General features: G+C 42.7%; 1 protein-coding gene across 1 annotated transcript in view; it reads right to left on the bottom strand.

Annotated features, from left to right (window-relative positions):
* Positions 1–18,754, bottom strand: part of Slc25a48 (solute carrier family 25, member 48) — a 164,815-nt gene that overhangs the window by 104,897 nt on the left and 41,164 nt on the right. Inside the window, exon 4 of the mRNA XM_013506729.1 lies at positions 18,282–18,375. Coding sequence (XP_013362183.1) covers positions 18,282–18,288 — 7 coding nt within the window. The 5' untranslated portion in view covers positions 18,289–18,375. The remainder of the gene's footprint in view (positions 1–18,281; positions 18,376–18,754) is intronic.

The following is an 18,754-nucleotide window of genomic DNA, read 5'->3' as shown; positions in this document are numbered from 1 at the left end:
CTCCAGTAAGATCAGCCTTTCATCTATGGCACAGATGCTGCACAGTAGCTCCAGAGAAACTGGGAAACAGCACAAGTGCCATTAACAGATGAAAAGGTCGGCAAAGTGTGGTCCTGCATATAAGGGAATATTCTGTCCAAAAGGAAGGGAATTCTGGTACTTGCCACCACATGGGATGAGCCTTGAGGATATTATGCTAAGTGAAAGAAGCCAGCCACCAAGAGGAAAGTATTGCATGACTCTACTTCACAGAGTATCTAAAGTAAAATGGAGATTCCCAGAGGTTGGGCAGAGAGGAATGAGGAGTCACTGTTTAGCAGGGAGAGAGCTGCAGTTTAACAAGTTGAAAAGAGTAATGGAGATGGCCGGTAGAGACAATGCTGATGGCTGCACAATACTGTAAATATATTCAATACCACCAAACCGTCCATTTAAAATGGTTAATATGGTAGGATTTTGTATGTATTTTAGCATAATAAAAACATTGAGGAATAAGGCCTGGGGGAAGTAGTGATTGGAAAGTGCATAATCAGTAAGCTACATTCAGGACAGAGGTAAACACATGAGAAGGGACATACAAGAAAAAGGGAGAGGAGAAGAATCAGAAAAAGTGAACCAGATGTCATTCCCGCAGGGCCAACCAGCACTGGGTGCTGTGAGTGCCTTGAGAACGCTGCAGGATATGAATGCTCGGGGAATGTCCCTATAATGAGCACCCGGAGCCTTCGTGGAATTATGACTTGTGGCTATGGGGATGTTTACTAAGCAGGGAAGTGGATATACCTTTATAAGAACAGTAACGTGAAAGAATCAGAGCATGCAGAGGATGAGGAACTCTCATACACTGTTGGTGAGGATGTGAATTAGTACACCCATTATGGAGAACAGTGTGGAAGTTTCACAAAAAAGAAACAAAAAACCCCAGAAATAGAACTACTGTATGATCTCACAATCTCACTATTGAGTATATATCCAAAGGAAACGAAATCAGTATGTCAAAAAGACACCCATCTGCCCCTGCACTTTTATTGCAGCACTATTCACAAAAGCCAGGACATGCCAGTAACCTAGGTGTTCACTGACTGATGAATGAATGAAGAAAATGTGGTACATATAAACAATGGAATATTATTCTGCCTTGACAAATGAAATCTTATCATTTGCAGGAGCTTAGATGGAATAGGAGGACATAAGGTTGTATGACATAAGTTGGGCACAGAAAGATAAACACTACTTGTTTTCATTTATATGTGAAAGCTAAAAAAATCAGTCTTAATAGAAGTAGAATAGAATAATAATTAGAGTTTGGGAAGATGATGGAGGTTGCAGGTAGAGAGAAGATGGTTAGGGATACAGTTGGGTAGAAGGAATAACTTTTCATGGTCTATAGCACAGCAGGAGAACTATGGTTGACAAGAATTAATTTTATATTTCAAAATAGCTAGTAGGAAGGTGTTTGAATAGTGTCAATGCAAAAAAATGGTAAATGTTTGAGGGCTCAATTATGCCAAGTACCCTACTCTGATCATTGTACATATATTGAAATGTCATCCTGGATCCTATAAGTATGTGCAAATATTATGTGCCAATTAAAAATTATTTTTAAGCGAGGCATGGTGGCATACATCTGTTATCTCAGCACTTGTGAGGCTGAAACAGGAGGACTGCTGCAAGTTCAAGGCCAGCCTGGGCTACACAGTGAGTTCAAGTCCAGCCTGAACTATAAAGTGAGACCCTGCCTCAAAAAACCAAAGGAAAAGAACAATATTTCTAAAGACTTGATCTGTGTTGATGTGGAAATTACAAAAAAAATTTCAAAATATTTTGAGCCACCAAAACAGTATTAGAAAAGTAAAATGAATATTTGAACACCAAACCTCAGTTACACAGAAATCTCCAGAACACCATACCATGTTCCTTACCTGACAGATAATGGAGCACCCGTGTGAATAAATACTGCAGTTCTAAGTGTCACTGTAAAATCTTTGAAGATTAATTTGTTTTGGCTATACAGTATTATTATTGGCTTTTAACAGGAAAACTTAGCTAATGATTTTCTAAGCATGTAGACAAATGGTAACGTTCTCACCTTCTCACTCAATCTGTAGGTAATTTCATGAAGAGTAAATATGTCTCTTTAATGTCAGTCATTCTCCATGGTTCCCTGAGGGCTCTGTACAGAGCAGTGAGGACACTGAGACTTAAAACAGTTCACAGCTTCACTGGCTGTGAGGATGGAGAGTCTGGCACGCCAAGCCAATCAGCTGTGGGTTCTTAGTGGATTTTTAAAAAGTATCATGGCCTGGGTCCTCCTGAGAAGGGGTTGTGCATGTCAGACTGTGCTGATGGATGGCAAAGTCATTCTCTTTGTTTTAAAATAGCAAGTCAGTGCCTTCAGAAGTGCTTGAGGGCATTCCCAAAGTTAGATGATATCCTAGGCACCCCATCTATCTATACACATATCTGTCTTTCATTTTATTTTATTTTATTTTATTTTTTTTGGTTTTTCTCCTGTACCGGGAACTGAACTCATGACCTTGCGCTTGCCAGGCAGGCACTTTTGCCGCTGAGCTAAATCCCCAGCCCCCATATCTGTCTTTCTTTCCTTCATTTCTTCCTTTCTTCTTTTTTTCCTTCCTTCCTTCCTTCCTTTTCTCCACTCACCCATTCTTCCACCCACTGTCCACCCATCAATCTACCCTTCAGGAAATCTTTACTGAATGCCTGCTAGACACTTGTGAGTTCCAGGGCTGAGCCCAGGACAGAGTCCTTGAGGGCCCATCCTGGGTGAAGACCAGCGGCAGTAAGAAACAAGAGAAGCATGGTACTGCAGTGTGCAGGCTGGAACACAAAGGGCAAGAAAGTCTTAGAGGGAGCAGGGAAGATGCTATAACTTTAAGGTGATGGGTACTGTCCAAGCAGGGATATCCAAATGACTGAAAGAGGTTCAGTGTAGCTGGAGTGTTGGCAGCAAGGTAGGGACCAGACAGCTGAGGGACACAGAGGGACCAGCTTGTACAGGGCTACACAAGCCCTACCAAACAGTTGGCACCTAAGACTGAGAAGTTGACTGGTACGTCCAAGATGACACAGTGGTGAAGTGACGAAGGGAACATTTGAATCCAGGTATTTTCAAACTCCTCTGTGATAATAGAGGAGATTCCATGAGAAGCTCCATCCAAGTTTGGCTTGCTCTGTCCTCCTATGGACCAAATCATACAATGTGTTACAGTTTCAGGGGCATTCACCCCAAGAAACAGAAAGACGAGAAATCCAGAACCATGGTACGGTCAGCCTCCATATCTGTGGGCTCCTCATCTGCAAATAAACCCAACCATAGGCTAAAAATATTTCTAAAAATTCCACCCGTACTGAACATAAACAGACTTTTTTCTTGTCATTCACTAAAAAGTATAACAACATTTGGCAGAGCATTTGCATTGCTATATGAATTATACACCATCTAGAGATGACTGAATGTATATGGGAAGATGTACATAAATTATATGCAAGTTCCACTTGAACATCTGTGGATTTTGGTATCTATGGGGCATTCTAGAACCCATTCAGCTGGAAAGACAACTGTACCTACAGCGCAAACCCCACTGAACAGGGCAGGACTCAGGAGGCTAAAGAGAAGCCTGGGTTACTGTAAACAAATCCAGGGAAGCTGCAGGACTTTCTTACACACCACTGGAGGAAGAACGGCTGTAACTGGCTTCAACCCCAGCATGTGGAGTCCAAGGTTAATGGAAGAACACAGGTCATGTGTAAGAACCAGAAATGTCACAGAATCTACTCTTAAAAAGGTCCTTCGATATGCAGTTTTTTCTTCTTGTGTAAGCTGACTACAGACTGAATTTGTCCACATTACAAAAGTCTCATTTTCATAATATATATAGAGTTTCTACAAGTTAACAAGAGAATGGCCAAAAACTAAAGAAAATTGGACAAGGGCTGTAATAAAAGTTTGCAGAAAAGGAGATTCAAATTGCTTTAAACATAACAAAAAGATATTTAATCTTACTCATGAAAAAGAAATGTAAACTGAAACCACTACAAGATTTAATTTGAACCTTGCCAATTGGGAAAAATAAAAAAGGTTTGATAATGCAGGGCTGATATGGATTAGGGAGACAGACAAGATCATACACTGCTGGTGGGAATATGAACTACCACAGCCACAATGAATAGCACTGGACAATATTTCTCAGAATTAAGAGTTCACATATTCTTTAATACTTAGCTACTTGTACATATGTGAAGAGAGAATTTTATACTGCAGAATTGGGTGTAATTGCACAAGACTGATAATGAACTAATGTTCTATCAATGAGAAATTTGTAAATTATGCTGTACTCACATAATGGAATACTTTAGTCATTAAATTGAAACAAGAAAATTTATACACTGATGCAAAACAACCTTCAAGATGTACTATAAAGTAAAAAAAAAGCTATGTATAGAACTATATGCTTCATACACTGCTGGAGTGGATGCTGTACTTGGTCTACCAGATATCCCAGTTGGTGACTGATGGTTGAGTTCCTGTCTAGGGTTTACCCCTGGCTGAAGAGAGCAAACTCACAAAAATACCTGCAGCTAATGTCTAACCAAAGATCTGCTCACCTCACCTCAAAGTGGGACAACTCTGAAGGGCCGTGCCAGCTCCAGATTGCACTACAGGGCCAACTGAGGCCTCAGCGGAGATCACAGTAGAGTTTAATTCCTTCATCTGTGCAGTCCTGCTTTTCTCTCTCTCTTCCAGATATTGATCTCAGTTCTCAAGGGCTCTCTCCAGCAAAAGTCATGCCCTGCAAATGTGTGTCTTGGAATCAGAGTCCCTAGAACCTGCTGTTATCCTCACTTGTGGAGGAAAGAACGGAGAAGGCAGTAGTAGAAATAAAAAGATTACACATATGCATATTTGTCAGCTATGCAGAAAATACTGCTGAAAAGACATGCAAACATTTAGAATGTTGATGAACTCTGGGGAAGAGAACTGGATAGTTGAGGGTCCAGAAAAAGAAGGAAGACTTCACAGTTTTACCTTTTTGTGTTTTTGAAATTTGTATCATGACCATATAGCGCCTATGTAAAATAATAAAGAAAGTTGCTATCCCTTTAAAAAGCAAAGGGGAATGTTGAAGACAACCTATCCAGTCTCTTCACAGCCATTAGACATCACCAGCACTCAGCATGTGTGTCTGCCAGGCTGACGTCCAAGGTCACGGCACTGAAACTAGAGTTCATGGTCACCACCTGGCTGCTGACAAAGCAGAGAATGTTAATTCTCATCCATTTCCTGACCTACAGGGACATTCTGGATCCAAGTCAGCTTGTGAAGAGGAGTATTCCTGCCAGGCTTCCCTGCCTGAGATGGCCCATGATGCTGTTGCCAAAGTCCAGGCATCACAGCAAAACCTCAGTGAAAACCTTTCATGAAAACCACATTCCCATTACAGAAGACCAGAAAATACAAGGTAGCGTTTGTCCTCGGGCCTTGCGCAGTCTGATGATGACGGGGCTGCTGCACCCATTGGGCCCATTTCTGTGAAGAGGATAGAATCCTGGCCTCACTCTGACTTGGTGCTGCTGACCACCCAGCTCCTCAGCACATACTTTGGGGAGGGTGCTCTTTCTGATGCTCCCTCCAAATCAGAACTGCTACTTCCATGATCTGCCAAGCCTTTGCTTTTGGAAATTTTCTCCTCACCTCATTTTTGAACATAGAACTGAAACATTCCAAGTAGAGAATTTCTCAAGAACTGCTCAGTCAGCAAGAATGCCAGTTGGCAGCAGCCAAAGTTGGGAGTGGAGGCACCTCCCAGCTCCTGCAGGTCCTGGGGGACCAATGAACATGTGATGCCAACAAGTTTGGTCCAGGCCACACCATAAAAAGCCTTTATGGGGCTTCACTCTTCTCCATTTACTAGCTCTCTGCTCATTCCCAGACCTTTCTGCATCCTGTCCTCCTTCCACTCCATTCCTTGGCCGGTACTGATTAAAACACCTGATACTTTCTCCATTTCCATTCTGCTGGCAGTGATGGGTGTAGTCTGGAGGCATGACCAGGCCTGGGCAGGATTGAGACTGATGCCACAAAGGGAAGCCATGTAGTAGTACAGGGTCTACCTGATCCAGCCCGCAGGGACTTCTCCAGCGGGACTTCAGTTCTTAGAAACAACCACAGCCACCTAGTGACCAGAATCCCTTCTGCCTTCTCTCTGTCGATCATAAAATGACTTCTCAGAAGTCAATTGTTAAATGATGACCAGTAACGATTACATTAACAAAATAGATGTGTGGTAGCTCCCAGTGAGATCAAGATAAAATTACATTTTAATATACATGTGTAAAGTACTGACTGTAGCAGTGTAAGGTATTATCTGGACACTGCCTCCCTAATTGGATTTCTACCTGCTTTTCCTCTTTAGAGAGCAACACCCATTTTGGGGACCTGGATTTTTTTCAAATGGACTTATTGTTTGTCTCTCCAGAACTGACAAATGCAAGCTCTTCCCAGCACTTTTCTTTTCTTTTTCCTTCAAAGGATTGTGATTGGGATACACCTGGTAAGAATGCCCTGCACATAGCCAAAGCACTGTACAGATAAAATGAGTCTCTTTATATTTCCCAAGAAAAGGAATATGCATACGCTCATGTGTAGGTATGCACACACATATATTTATCACACATGTATGTATACATACAGAAACACTCATACACACTCATACCTACCTTGCCTCATCCCTGGCCAGGTTGAGAAATACCAAGAAATTACCTTGACCATGAGTGAGGCTAGGGATGGCAGAGTAACAGAAACCAGACTTACACTGAGAAACAACAAAAAAAAGATAAAGTATATGAAGGAATTCCAACACTGAACTATAGGCAGCACAGGACAGTGATCTCTAAGAGAAAGGAAACTCATGAAGTGAGCCATACTTAGTAACTTAGGTCATTCCAGTAGTTTCCAGGCCACAGCAGAAAGAATCCAAACAGAGAGAGAAAGGAAGAATCCAAACAGAGCCAAACAGTTTCCTTGGGTTAAAAAATATGAGCTGCCTGGCATGGGGGGGCATGCCTATAATCCCAGCAGTCAGAAGGATGAAATAGGAGGATCACCAAGACTTCAAGGCCAGCCTGGGCTACCTAGTGAGTTCAAGACCAACTATGTAACAAGATTCTGTCTCAAAAAAAAAGAGTGGGGAGGTCAAGGAAGCTGGAATTCACCAGGCAGAGAATCAAAGAGCAGAAATCTGCAAGAAAAGGACCAAGTTACACAGAGAGCCCCAGAGACCTATAGAATCTCGAGTCTGATCTATAGCAGCTCATCACTTACACATGAAGAAACCATCCAAGGCCAGGAAGAATCCACTAGAAAGGAGCTATCATCAGTGGTCCTATAGATCCAAGGCTAGTTCCTGTTCTTTCTAGCCAGAGTGGAAACCCTTTTTATATATAGGGCATCAGGGAGCATATTCAGAGGGCATTGCCTCTACAGTGGGGAAAATTAGCCCTAGATAAGCTGTTCTGGTCCCAATTTAAAAAACCTAAAAGGAAGTCACAAAAAGAGCAAACTATTTCCAAGTAACTTCAGTGGATCCTAGAACAAACCTCAAGAATATTTAAAGAAATACAAAAGTCTCCTGCATACAAGGTAAACCATTATATGCCAGTGTTTGGCATCCAATACAAACAAAATCAGCAGGTTTGCAAATAAGCCAGAGAATTATACACATTATGGAAAGAAAAATCAATCAAAAGAAAAGAGACCTAGAAACAATACAGGTGACAGAATCAGGACACAAGAACATTTACAGCCTCCTTATAACTATATGCTCTGCATTCCAGAAGGCGGAAGAAAGCATAGGCTGTTAAGGAAATGTACATATAAGATACATAAAGGATCCTGAATGAACTTTTAAATTTAAAAAATGCAAAATCTGAAATGCAAATACATTTGTTAAGGTTAACAGACAATTAGACATGGCAGAAAAGATTAGTAAACTTTAAGATATAGCAATAGGAACCATTAAAAATGACACAAACAAGGAAAGAGAGAAAAAAGTAAAGGAATCAGACACTGTGGGAGAAAGGAAATGGGCAAGAGAAAATACTTGAAAACTACGACCTAAAGTTAACCAAATTTTGTCTATAAATTAATTTTAATCCCAGTCCAAATGTTAACAGAACTTTCTGGGTAGAAATTGGCAAGTCAAATATGTATGGACATACAAAAGATCTATACTAGACAAAACAATTTTGAAAAAGAATGATGCTGGAAGGAATATTATAAGGTTATAGTAAACAAGACTGTCATTTGCAAAAAAAAAAAAAAGATGCATAGAAAAAATGAAACATCAAAGAAAGTCAAATACAGACCTCTGCATATGTGGTCAGTAGATTTTTTGATCAAAATGCCAAAGCAATTCAACAGAGGAAAGATAACTTTGTCACAAACTGTCTAACAATAACTAGCCATATATTAAAAAAAAAATTTATCCTTACTTTACACAATATAAACAGTTTAGCTTGAAATACAAAATAGGCCCAAAGGTAAGGGTAAAACCATGAAACTCGAGGGAGAAAACCTCAGAAAAAATCAAAATGTCTCTGGACTAGAAAATAATTCTTAAATATGATATAAAAACTATAAATCACTTTTTAAAAACCAATATATTGGACTCCATCAAAATTTAAAATATGTGCTAACTATAGACATTCTTACGGAAATAAAAAAAGGCAAGTCACAAACTCAAAAAAATTGTAAAACATACGACAAAAGATTTATATATAGAATATATCTTAAAACTCTGATAACTCAGTAATAAGAAGACAAATAATCCAGCTTTAAAAATGAGATTTAAGCAGATTCATAAAGGAGATATATAAATATTAAGCATATAACATGATATTCAGTTACTGTACATTAGTTATTAGATATTAGTTAATAGTGAAATACCAATTAAAATCACACTGAGATCTCACTATACTTCTACCAGAATGGCTAAAGTTAAAGTATCCATATCAAACGTTTATGGGTATGTGGAGTAACTAGAACTCCCGTGCACATCATACCATACGGTACAGTCATGTGTACAACAGGTTGGCAGTTTCTAGAAAACCAGAGAAAGATCTACAAGACAACAAATACCTATAAGACAACAATTTCATCAAAAAAAAAAACAAAAAGAATTCATTTCCACACAGATTTATGCACAAATGTTCATTGTAGCTTTATCTGTAACAGCCCCAGTTTGGAAATGACCTAAATGCCCATCAACAGGTAAATGAATAAACATACTGTGGATAATGATACAATGGAATACTACTCTAAAAGGAATAACTATTGGTATATGCGACCAGACGAAGGAATGTCAAAATAGTTATGCTGAAAGAAGCCAGACCAGTAGGGTTTCCAGGCCACAACAGAGCCAGAAAGATATATACTGAATGATGTTACTTATTAAAAATTGTAGAAAATGCAAATAAATCTATAGTGACAGAAACCAGATCATCGTTTGTCTGCAGGTAGGGAAGAAGGGAGGAATGGATTTACAAGGGCCTAGGAAACGTTTAGGGGTGATGGGTATGTTCATTGTCTTGACTGTAACTGTGTTTTCACTGGCAAATACATGTCTCAAAACTCATCAGATTATACATTCTAAATGTGTGTGACCTCCTGCATATCAATTCTATCTCAATAAATCTGTGAATAATTATAAATAATTTTTGCAAAAACAATTTTTAAAAAAGGTAAGGTCAGGTGTCCATTCCTGAAACACCTGGCCAGGATCTGACTGCCCAGCCTCACTTTTCTATGTTCCTCTGCTCCAACTTGGCCGCGGCTGGTCTTACCGATTAGCAGCTGGAGCTGCGACCTCGACACCTTCGAACTTGACACCTGGGATGAGACCATGGGTTTGGGCTACAGTGGCCACAATCTCACACTCTGGTGGGAGACTCTCTTCCTGCCATTTAACCTGCTCAGCGATGGAATAACGGCAAGAAATAAATAAAAGGAAAGGCTGGCGGGGTGTCTTAGGCGCAGACGACAGCTGCACAGAAACCTGCTGCGGTTATGAGAAGTTCAATATGGTCAGCTCCTCGCCTGCTCATTGCAGGCCCAAAGCCCACATTACCTTTCATAGGTTTTCCTATCCCTCCGAAACCCTCTCCCTTTACATTCTCCATCTCTTCCCTGGCACATCTCCAGACGGGCCTGTGATTGGGTTACATACAAGTTTCCAAGCTTGCAACTTCCTTTTGGTCATAAATCACCTCTTGCACACTCACTTTTTCCTTCTTATTATTCTTCAGTATTAATAGCCCCAAATCCTGGGAGCATTGGGAGAGCTGTTCCAATTTTGGTTTGAAAATCAATTTGGAAGCTAGTGGTTGGCTTTGTTTAGACTTCTAATCCCTCTGGGCAGGCCAGTTCCTACAAATTGGCCAAGCCAGGGATGAGGGGCTTCTCTTGAAATGCTGGATACTTTGGTCCCAGTGTTTTTCTTTTACTCTACCTCTAAAATTAAAATGTTAATTCTAGGGGAAGAAAACTTACTGCCTTCTGCTGTGTGAGCTGATAGGTTTGTATAAAAAAATATTCATTTCAAAGTAGGTCACAACTATTATGAAAACAAGAGAACAAATATGAAATCCATGTTTGTTAAAAGGTTCTGATACTCTTCTCAAGTTTTTGGAAACATCTTTCTCCTAAGAAGTTCTACTTCCTTGGTTGGCTGCTGACCTCCCACAGGGAAAGTGAGAAAGTGTCAGGTCTCATCAAATGCTAACAGGGCGGAGCTTCCCAGCATGTGGGAGTGGGACCCTGTGCTGGCTAATGGGTCTAACAGCCTGGCCCCAGCATCAGCCAGCTGGGAGATGCATTAGGGATAAAGGAAACAGGCCTTGGTGGGGTTTCTCACATATACAGTATTGACTTATATGGTTTGCCCCACAACCAGAGCGAGAAGTGGCCCTGCTAATGTTCAGCCTAGAGACCGACACCAAACCAGGGAAGACTTAGCCCAAGGCAGCACGGTTGACTTTCTAGAGAGCTTCCTGCACAGAGAGAAGAAGCTAGTGCGCAGTGTCCACCTGCTCACCAGTAATGACCGACCTCCCAGTTTGGGGCCTGAGCTTGTCTGGCATCCTCTGCCTGCTCCAGACTTGCCAGAACACACCTGTGAATTGCAAGCTTGGGCCTATGTTTGAAAGGCATGCATTCCTTTTCCTTTCTCTACCTCCTTTAGCCCTCACTCGACCTCTATGATGTTAGAGTCAGAGTTCCATTTTTTCCTGAATAACTGGTTAGGGGCCATATCATGAGCACCAACTTCATGTGTCCCCTTGAGTGACCTTAAAGCCAATCCACTATGCCATGACCACAGGCTCCCACCTCTCAGCCAAGGGTGCGGCTCAGGTATATCAGGTATGAATTATTTAGTTCCATGTGGCCCCTGCAGCTTCCTTCCCTCCCAGAGATGTCATAATTATTTCAAGAGGCAGATAGAAACTCTTGCATCTGGCAAGGGAGGCTATTAATTTATTCATTAGTGTGAGACAATGTCTCTTTTGAACACAATATGTCTAATTGTGGAAGGGAACAAAGCTTAACAATTACAGACAGAGACAGGCAAAGAGCATCTGTTTCCATGATGTCAGGACTTCAGAGTGGCTCACAAAGTGCCCAGCACTCCCTCCTGGTTCCACTGAGCAGGATCCCTATCAGGACAAAGAGTGATAACAGGAGGCTGACATTGAGTCCTTGCTATGCAACCCACACTGCAAAGCACTACACATGTACAATCTGGTTTAATCCATTGTACAAGTGAGGGAGATGAGGCTTCAAATGGTCAGTGGTTTGTTTGCCTGGGGTGATACAGCCACAGCCAGGACTCGATCCAGGGTGCTGGCCCCATGGCCTGGGCTCCTACCCACCACTCTGGCTCCAACCCTGGAAAAGACCATAGCAGGAGTCCAAGCCCAACTTTAAGTGGCCTCCAGCCAGCAGCTTTACTCAAGACTAAGGCAGAGCTCCCACAATGGGTCATTTGCTCCATGTTCCCTGAAAATCACCCCAGATCTGCGCTGGGTGAGCTGAGTGCTGCAGGCTGACCCGTCAACAGGAACCTGGAGGGGCCAGCCTGGTTGATAGTCCCTTTTCATAAACAAGAAACCTAAGATTCAGGAAATTAAACAACTCTCCAAAATCACAAAGCTACAATGTGGAAAAGCTGAAACTCAAATCCCAGTTGATGTCCCTGAAATCCAGTATGACTTGAAAAAGTCATGGGCAAACTTTCTACACCAAACCCTCCTACTAACAAACTCAGAGTTTGGTGATCAAAAATTGCTAGGACATCCACTGTTCTAGTCACCAAGGGAAGGTCTGCAAAGTGCCCTTGTTCCTTTGTGGGTAAGAAGTTCCCTCCACTAGGCTCTGACTCACTTCCTTGGAGCCCAGGGACTTGTAATTCTGAAAAGGAGTTAATGGCATGGCCTTCCAAGCTCAAGCTTGTGTGTCTCCAGCCTGGCTGGGGGACTTGCACTGCTATCTCTCCATCCCCTCCAAGGACCGTGGGCCACAGATTCTGAGACCCACCTGAGTCTGAGGCTATTTACTGAGTTCAGAGACTCCCCATGGATGGTTTTTTTTACCAGCTGTGGGTGACATGCCAGGCCAGTGCACAGGCAAGCCAGGTTATGATATTTAATTCCCTTAGAAGTGGCCCTTAACTAATGTCAGACAATAAATATCCCCAGCTCTCTCACATTCAGAGGGAATAACTCTGAGCCACAGTCTATGCAGTCGCATGGAAGTCTCCAGTGGGACTCACATCCCGCTGTCCCCACTCAGGCAGTCCACTTGGCCGTACATCCTCACTTGCTGTCCTTCTTGTGCCTCTGTTTCACCTCCCTCCTCTCCTCCTAACGCTTTCTGAGGTTCAAAAAACTACTCTCCTCCAACCTAACCTCTGTCTGGAAATGTGTCTCCCACTTCCAACCCCCCAGAAAATCTCCTTTCTGCCTCTTCCTAGGATTCAGGACAGTTGAGGGCTCAAGCTGTGCAAAAGACAGGTCTGGATTTGGGCCTTAAGGGTAGCATTATCCTGGACACATTGCTTGGCCTTTCGCAGGCTCTGCTTTTGCAAAACTAAAGTGACAAGTGCACTGATCGCACAGACATGACATGTGTGTATGACAAAGGCTTTGCCAGGACCACACTGACCACTCACAAAAGGGCAATTGCCATGATTAGTATGACTGACATTCTTTCCTGTTAGAAAAACCCTAGCACTTGTCTTCCCCGCCTCATCAAGCTGTGATGTCTTTGAAGTCACACACCATAGATATCCTCTCTCTACCTTCCTTACAGAGCTACTCCCAAAGTTGACATTGCTTAGATACTTGTTGCATCAAATTGCTTTGTTTAGACTTTGAATAACCTACTCCTGGGTGACAGCATGCTAACTACCCTGGGTTTCAGGCCCAGCGAGCAGAACCTCTAAAATATTTCCTGTTTCTTCTACTTCTTCAGCCTTTGATTGCTGCTCTGTGCAAGCTTTCAGTACCTTTACTTCTCATCTGTCTCACACCGGTCAGTGAATGCCTCAAGGAAAATGTCTGTGCTTGTCCACACCCCGTTCGTCTATGATAGGTGCTCAGTGTATTCCTGCTTGCTGAAAAATCTTATATAAGTGTGTCAGATAGCACCAGGCAGCTGCCACGCTCAAGTCACAGACAGCTGGATGTCGCCAAAGCTAGACTAGGCTGAACTTTGAGGAAAGATGTCTCAGAAATTAGAAGGTGGCAGGCTGTCTGTCACTACATTGTAACTTTGCCTAACTAGATATATATTATGGATGTCAGGTTACATTTAACTTTGCTGTGTGTATGCATAGCTCATGTTCAGTTTTCAAGTCATAAGTCTTAAATCTTCTAGTTAATAGGATCTTGAATTCTGATCACTTGGCCATTATGATGAAATATTGAGCCCTTTGTTAGCACCAATATTTATTAGCTGAGATTTTAAGCACCTGATTAGGAATGAGCTCAGCCACTATTCATAACTGCTTGTGAAGTATTAAGACATCTTGAAGCATGAGTAGGGCCATTTCTGGGCCCTGGGAAGCTTTATCATTAGACCCGTACACTGGCTGCTACAACTAGTGGAGAGGCCAGGACTGTGTCTTCACACCCCAGAGATTTAAAAATGAATTTTGTGCTTAGGGAAGAGCTGTCACCAAGCCTGTGTACTTAATTCCACAGGTGAGACTAGGTCACCCTCCAAACCTGATGCAAATTTATGGATCTAGCATTGCTTGTAAGATAAGCAATCCTAATCTTGGGAAGCATGCTAGTTTCAGCTAGCGAGTCCAAACTGCACCTTGACTGATTAAATCAGACTTGCTGAGCATCAACACAAGGATGGGGACTCAATGAATTTCCCAGGGGCCTGAAATGTGTAGCCAGCCAGGGTGGAAACACACTGCTATAAAGAAAGGATCCTGATTCTACAAATCCACTTAACCCATTTCCTAGAAATCAGTAGGTTAGAAGCAGCGGGTCGGATGACAAGGAAGAATGGCAAGAGGCAGATATACAGGTACAACCAGGGACAGTGCTAAAAGAGAGAAGAATGTGGCAATCAGAGAGAATTTTAAAAACACCTTTGTCTTGGGTCACTAAGTAGAAGGGACTGCCACACTTCTAAGCTCTGTGGCATGTAGGGCATGTTCATCATATACCTGTCCCATCAAATCACTTTGTTTAACGTACGCATTACCTATTCCTTATGCTACTTATTCTGTGTTTCAGGCTCAGGAATAGAAACCCCTAAAGTTCTTCCTGCCTCAGTGCCCCAGCAGAGCACATGTCATATTCCATTGTGTCTACTGCATGCACCTTAATTTTAGATTGTATGCTCCTTGAGGGAAGGAACAAATTTCATTTTTTCCTCTTATGCCTGACATTGTGTGCGGCACAAAGTAAGCAGGCAATGAAAGTCTTGCAAAGTGAGTAAGACAATGAACTTTCCTTCTACTTTACATTACAATTTGAAAAAACCCAACAACAACGATGGTACTTGACTAACTGGATGGAACTTTAAAATGGCAGAGGTCTTATGGTCCTGCCGCTCATTCAGAGACACTCGCCTGGCATGCTTCTTAGTGTACCAGATGCCAAGCAGAGTGCTTTTAGGAGAATACAGACTTTAAGATGCACAGGAGGTAAACATGCAGAGAAAAGAGCAGGAGGGGCTCAAAACTGGGGTATTTTTCAGGGTACAAGTAATAGAGTAAAAAGTCCAGGGTTCAAGTAATAATCGAGAAAGCTGAAATATGGATGAGGCCAAAGGTCAGTCCATGCACCACTGTTAAGGAGCTGGAGGAGGTGGGACACCTATTAGAAAGATTTCCTTCCCAAATGACTACGTTTTTCTAAAATCCGCTGACATAGTGGCTATCTTGTGTTCTGACAAATCCATTCATCCCTAGTCTCATAATTTGGGATGAGCAAGACATTGTCCAGCTGTACCAGTCTCCTTCCTCTCTTCAACGTGGTCACCACATTCTGTACCCCAGTCTTCCAAAATGAACAAGCCCGGGAGAGGAAACAGCCTTTCTTTTCCAAATGAGCCTCAACTATAATCTCTAAGTCCCAATCGCACAGCTCCCAAGTGGGCTCCTGAAGGAGCAAGCTTCTTGCCCCTAAACTTGCCAATGCTTGAGCAATGGGCTTCTATTAGAAAGAAAATCTTCCCAGAAACCTCACATCCTACACTGAAGGCCTTGGTTTTCAGCCACGGCTATAAGTTGCTCCATGCTTCTAGAAGTTCCTTGAGACTTACAGGAAAACATCTGAGGACCCAGTGTGGGGGATACAGGTCAGGAGTGATTGGAATTGGGTTTCAACCTTCACCCCAGCCTGCTGAGTTTTTCCTGAACATGAACTCTTTCAGTGAAAGGCATCTGAAGGCAGGAGACCACTGGGGAATTTTACTGAAAAACCACAGCACTATTTCCTGGTCTAAAATGAATAGCTTACTGAAATTTGCCTTCTAAAAACTGGTGACGTTTGTCCAAGGCTCAGTGCACTTAAGTACAAAGTCTCACCAGATTCCCAGGGTGGGGACTATTTCTCCCATTGCATGGATAGGACTCTATGAGATGGAGAAGTTGGAGAGCTGGTCAGGGTCCCTGTGAAATGGTGGCAGAGAAGATCCGGGATCCTGTTGTTCTGGGTCTTTATGGGAAGACTTCATGTTCTATCAGTTGCTCTCTGTCATCAGTTCCTGGCACATAATGAATGTCAAGTATTCAAGGAGTAAGATCACACAGTTAGGGCCTCATCAAGCAGTGACAGTACCCACAGGGGGCCTACACACTCTGTCTTTGAGGAGTGTGCACAAAAGAGGGGAAAGGAAAAGTACATAAGTACTACATTCCAGAGCAGCCCCGTGAAAGGTCCCATCAGAAGGCAAAGTGTAGGTTCTTGAGCAAGAATGAGAGCCCACATTCCGTCATCTGGAGAGTGGACAGGCCAGCTGGAGCTCAGAAGTTTAGGAGGAAAGATCTGAAGTTTAACCAAGCATTAACAAAAAGAATAATAAACACATTTATGAAAATTCAACATTGGTAAGTTATTCATAATCCCACTTCCCACTGTAGCAGAATGGCTCAGACTTAACCCTGGGATTCAGACATCCCCAGACATGTCTGAATTCCACAGGACAGGACATCGGTGCATGGTAGGTAGCTCACTCACGGGTTTCACTCAGCCTGAAAGGTTTCCAAGACCCAAAAGCAGATTCCATGGGAGGGGCAGCTTGTCTGCCATGAAATTTCTAGAGCCAGAATCTTGCAATAACAGTGCAGGTGAAAGCCAGATACTGTTGAGTATAAAATGGTCACATTTTCAACCCCATAGAAGAGTAGCTCAAGGAAGCAAAACTTATATTAATACACCCATTTCTGCACATTCCTTTCCAGTCCTCATGCATTTGTGCTCATAGCACATATACTTTTCTGTAATTTGCTTTCCCAAATTGATCACTATGTTACAATGGGGATAGGAAAATATGGGAGATAAGTTTTCATGCAAACAAAGCAATATGACTCCAGAGCAGTTGTTTTCACCAGGGGGTGATTTTTGTCCCCTGGATACAAATTTGGGCATGTCTGGCAGAATTTTTCATTGCAGTAACTTGAGGAAGGAGTGATGCTACTGGTTAGAAGCAAAAGATGTTTTCTAAACATCTTAGTAATACACAATACAGTCCCCACAACAAAGAACTATCCAACTCAAAACATTACAAACACCAAGGCTGAGAAACCATGCTCTCAGTGCAGAGACCAGAAAGCATGTGATAATTTGACTAATTGTAAGCAGCCCAATTTGACTTGAATGTAGGATACTGTAAGGAACTCCAGAGAGGAAAACCAGGAAAATAAAAGGTGGGGTAAATCTGAAGAGCCTGAATTTTATTCAACTGACAGTGGGGAATCATCAAAGAATTACGGCAACAAATAAGGAGGACTCTCAGCTGGTTCTCTAGGTCTTTGGCCTAAGCAACTAGTCCACACCATTTCTAAGCTATGCACATGGGAAGAGGAGGCTTGATGTACAAACACATTCAGATGAGGACCCTGTGCATATTCCTAGGCACAGAACACCAGTGACCTGCTCCAAAAGCAGCAGAGATTGTGGGCTGCAGCTCTGCAGAGGGCACATGCCTGGGCCCTCTAGAGACCTCTAGAATCCATGGAGGGAACTGGCAGACCTCCAGATGAGGACCCTGCAAAGGCGGGAGGGGAAGAGTGGTCACAGATCTGGGAAAAGAGTCATAAAAACAGTGCCACAGAAACCAAGTAGGCAATGAGCTTGGAGGAGTAGGCAGGTCCGAAGCTACAAGATGGCAAAGAGGATGAGCAGAGAAAGGGCTGGCGTGGCTCATGCATGCTCTTCCCAGGGAGAACCAGGGTTTGAACTTGGGTCTGCTGGCACCAAGCCCAGGACTGCTCCCACTGGCCACCTCGCACAGCCGCAGGGCCATGCAGATGCAGGCACCAGCCCTGCGCGTGGACACGGCAGGCTGGCTGAACTTGCATCATTACAGACACGTGATGACGATGAACAGTTGCAGAACAGAGAGAGTCTGCTGTCACAAGGAAGCTTTTTTCTTTCTTCCAACATGAGCTGCAGTTCCCTGGGGGCTGCTATGACTGCTTCTGCAGCAGCTTTACATTAAAAAAATAAATATCACTTACCTCCCATAGGGAAGCTCACTGTGGAGCCTCCTTAGTGGAAAGCCGCACGAGCAGTTGGGGCACCCTGGCCAGGGGCTCTGCAGAACCTGGTTTCCTGAGATGCACATGGCAAAGAAACATCAGCAGGGATGTACAGTCATTCCAGTGATTAGAGAAATGCAATTTGAAACAAGTGCAAAGCCAGACATGGTGGCACATGCCTGTAATCCTGACTCTGAGAGGGTGAGGCCTGTGAAATGTAAGTCTGAACCCAACTTAAAGAACTTAGTCACTTAGTGAGACCCTGTCTCAAAATAAAAATAAAATAAAAAATATTAAAAGGCTGGGAATGTGGTCTTGGGTTCAATCTCTAGTACCACCACCACCAAAAAATTAAAGTGCAAGATATATTTCCTCAGAAACTGCTCAAAAGGAAAGAACAACTGGAATGAGGGAAAGGAGAAAAGAAAGAAAGAAGGAAGGGAATATATATA

The sequence above is a fragment of the Chinchilla lanigera genome, unplaced genomic scaffold (assembly GCF_000276665.1).
Source record: "Chinchilla lanigera isolate Chin_1 unplaced genomic scaffold, ChiLan1.0 scaffold00007, whole genome shotgun sequence".
In the NCBI taxonomy this organism is placed as follows: Eukaryota; Metazoa; Chordata; class Mammalia; order Rodentia; family Chinchillidae; genus Chinchilla; species Chinchilla lanigera.
This window is presented reverse-complemented; position numbering and strand designations above follow the sequence as displayed.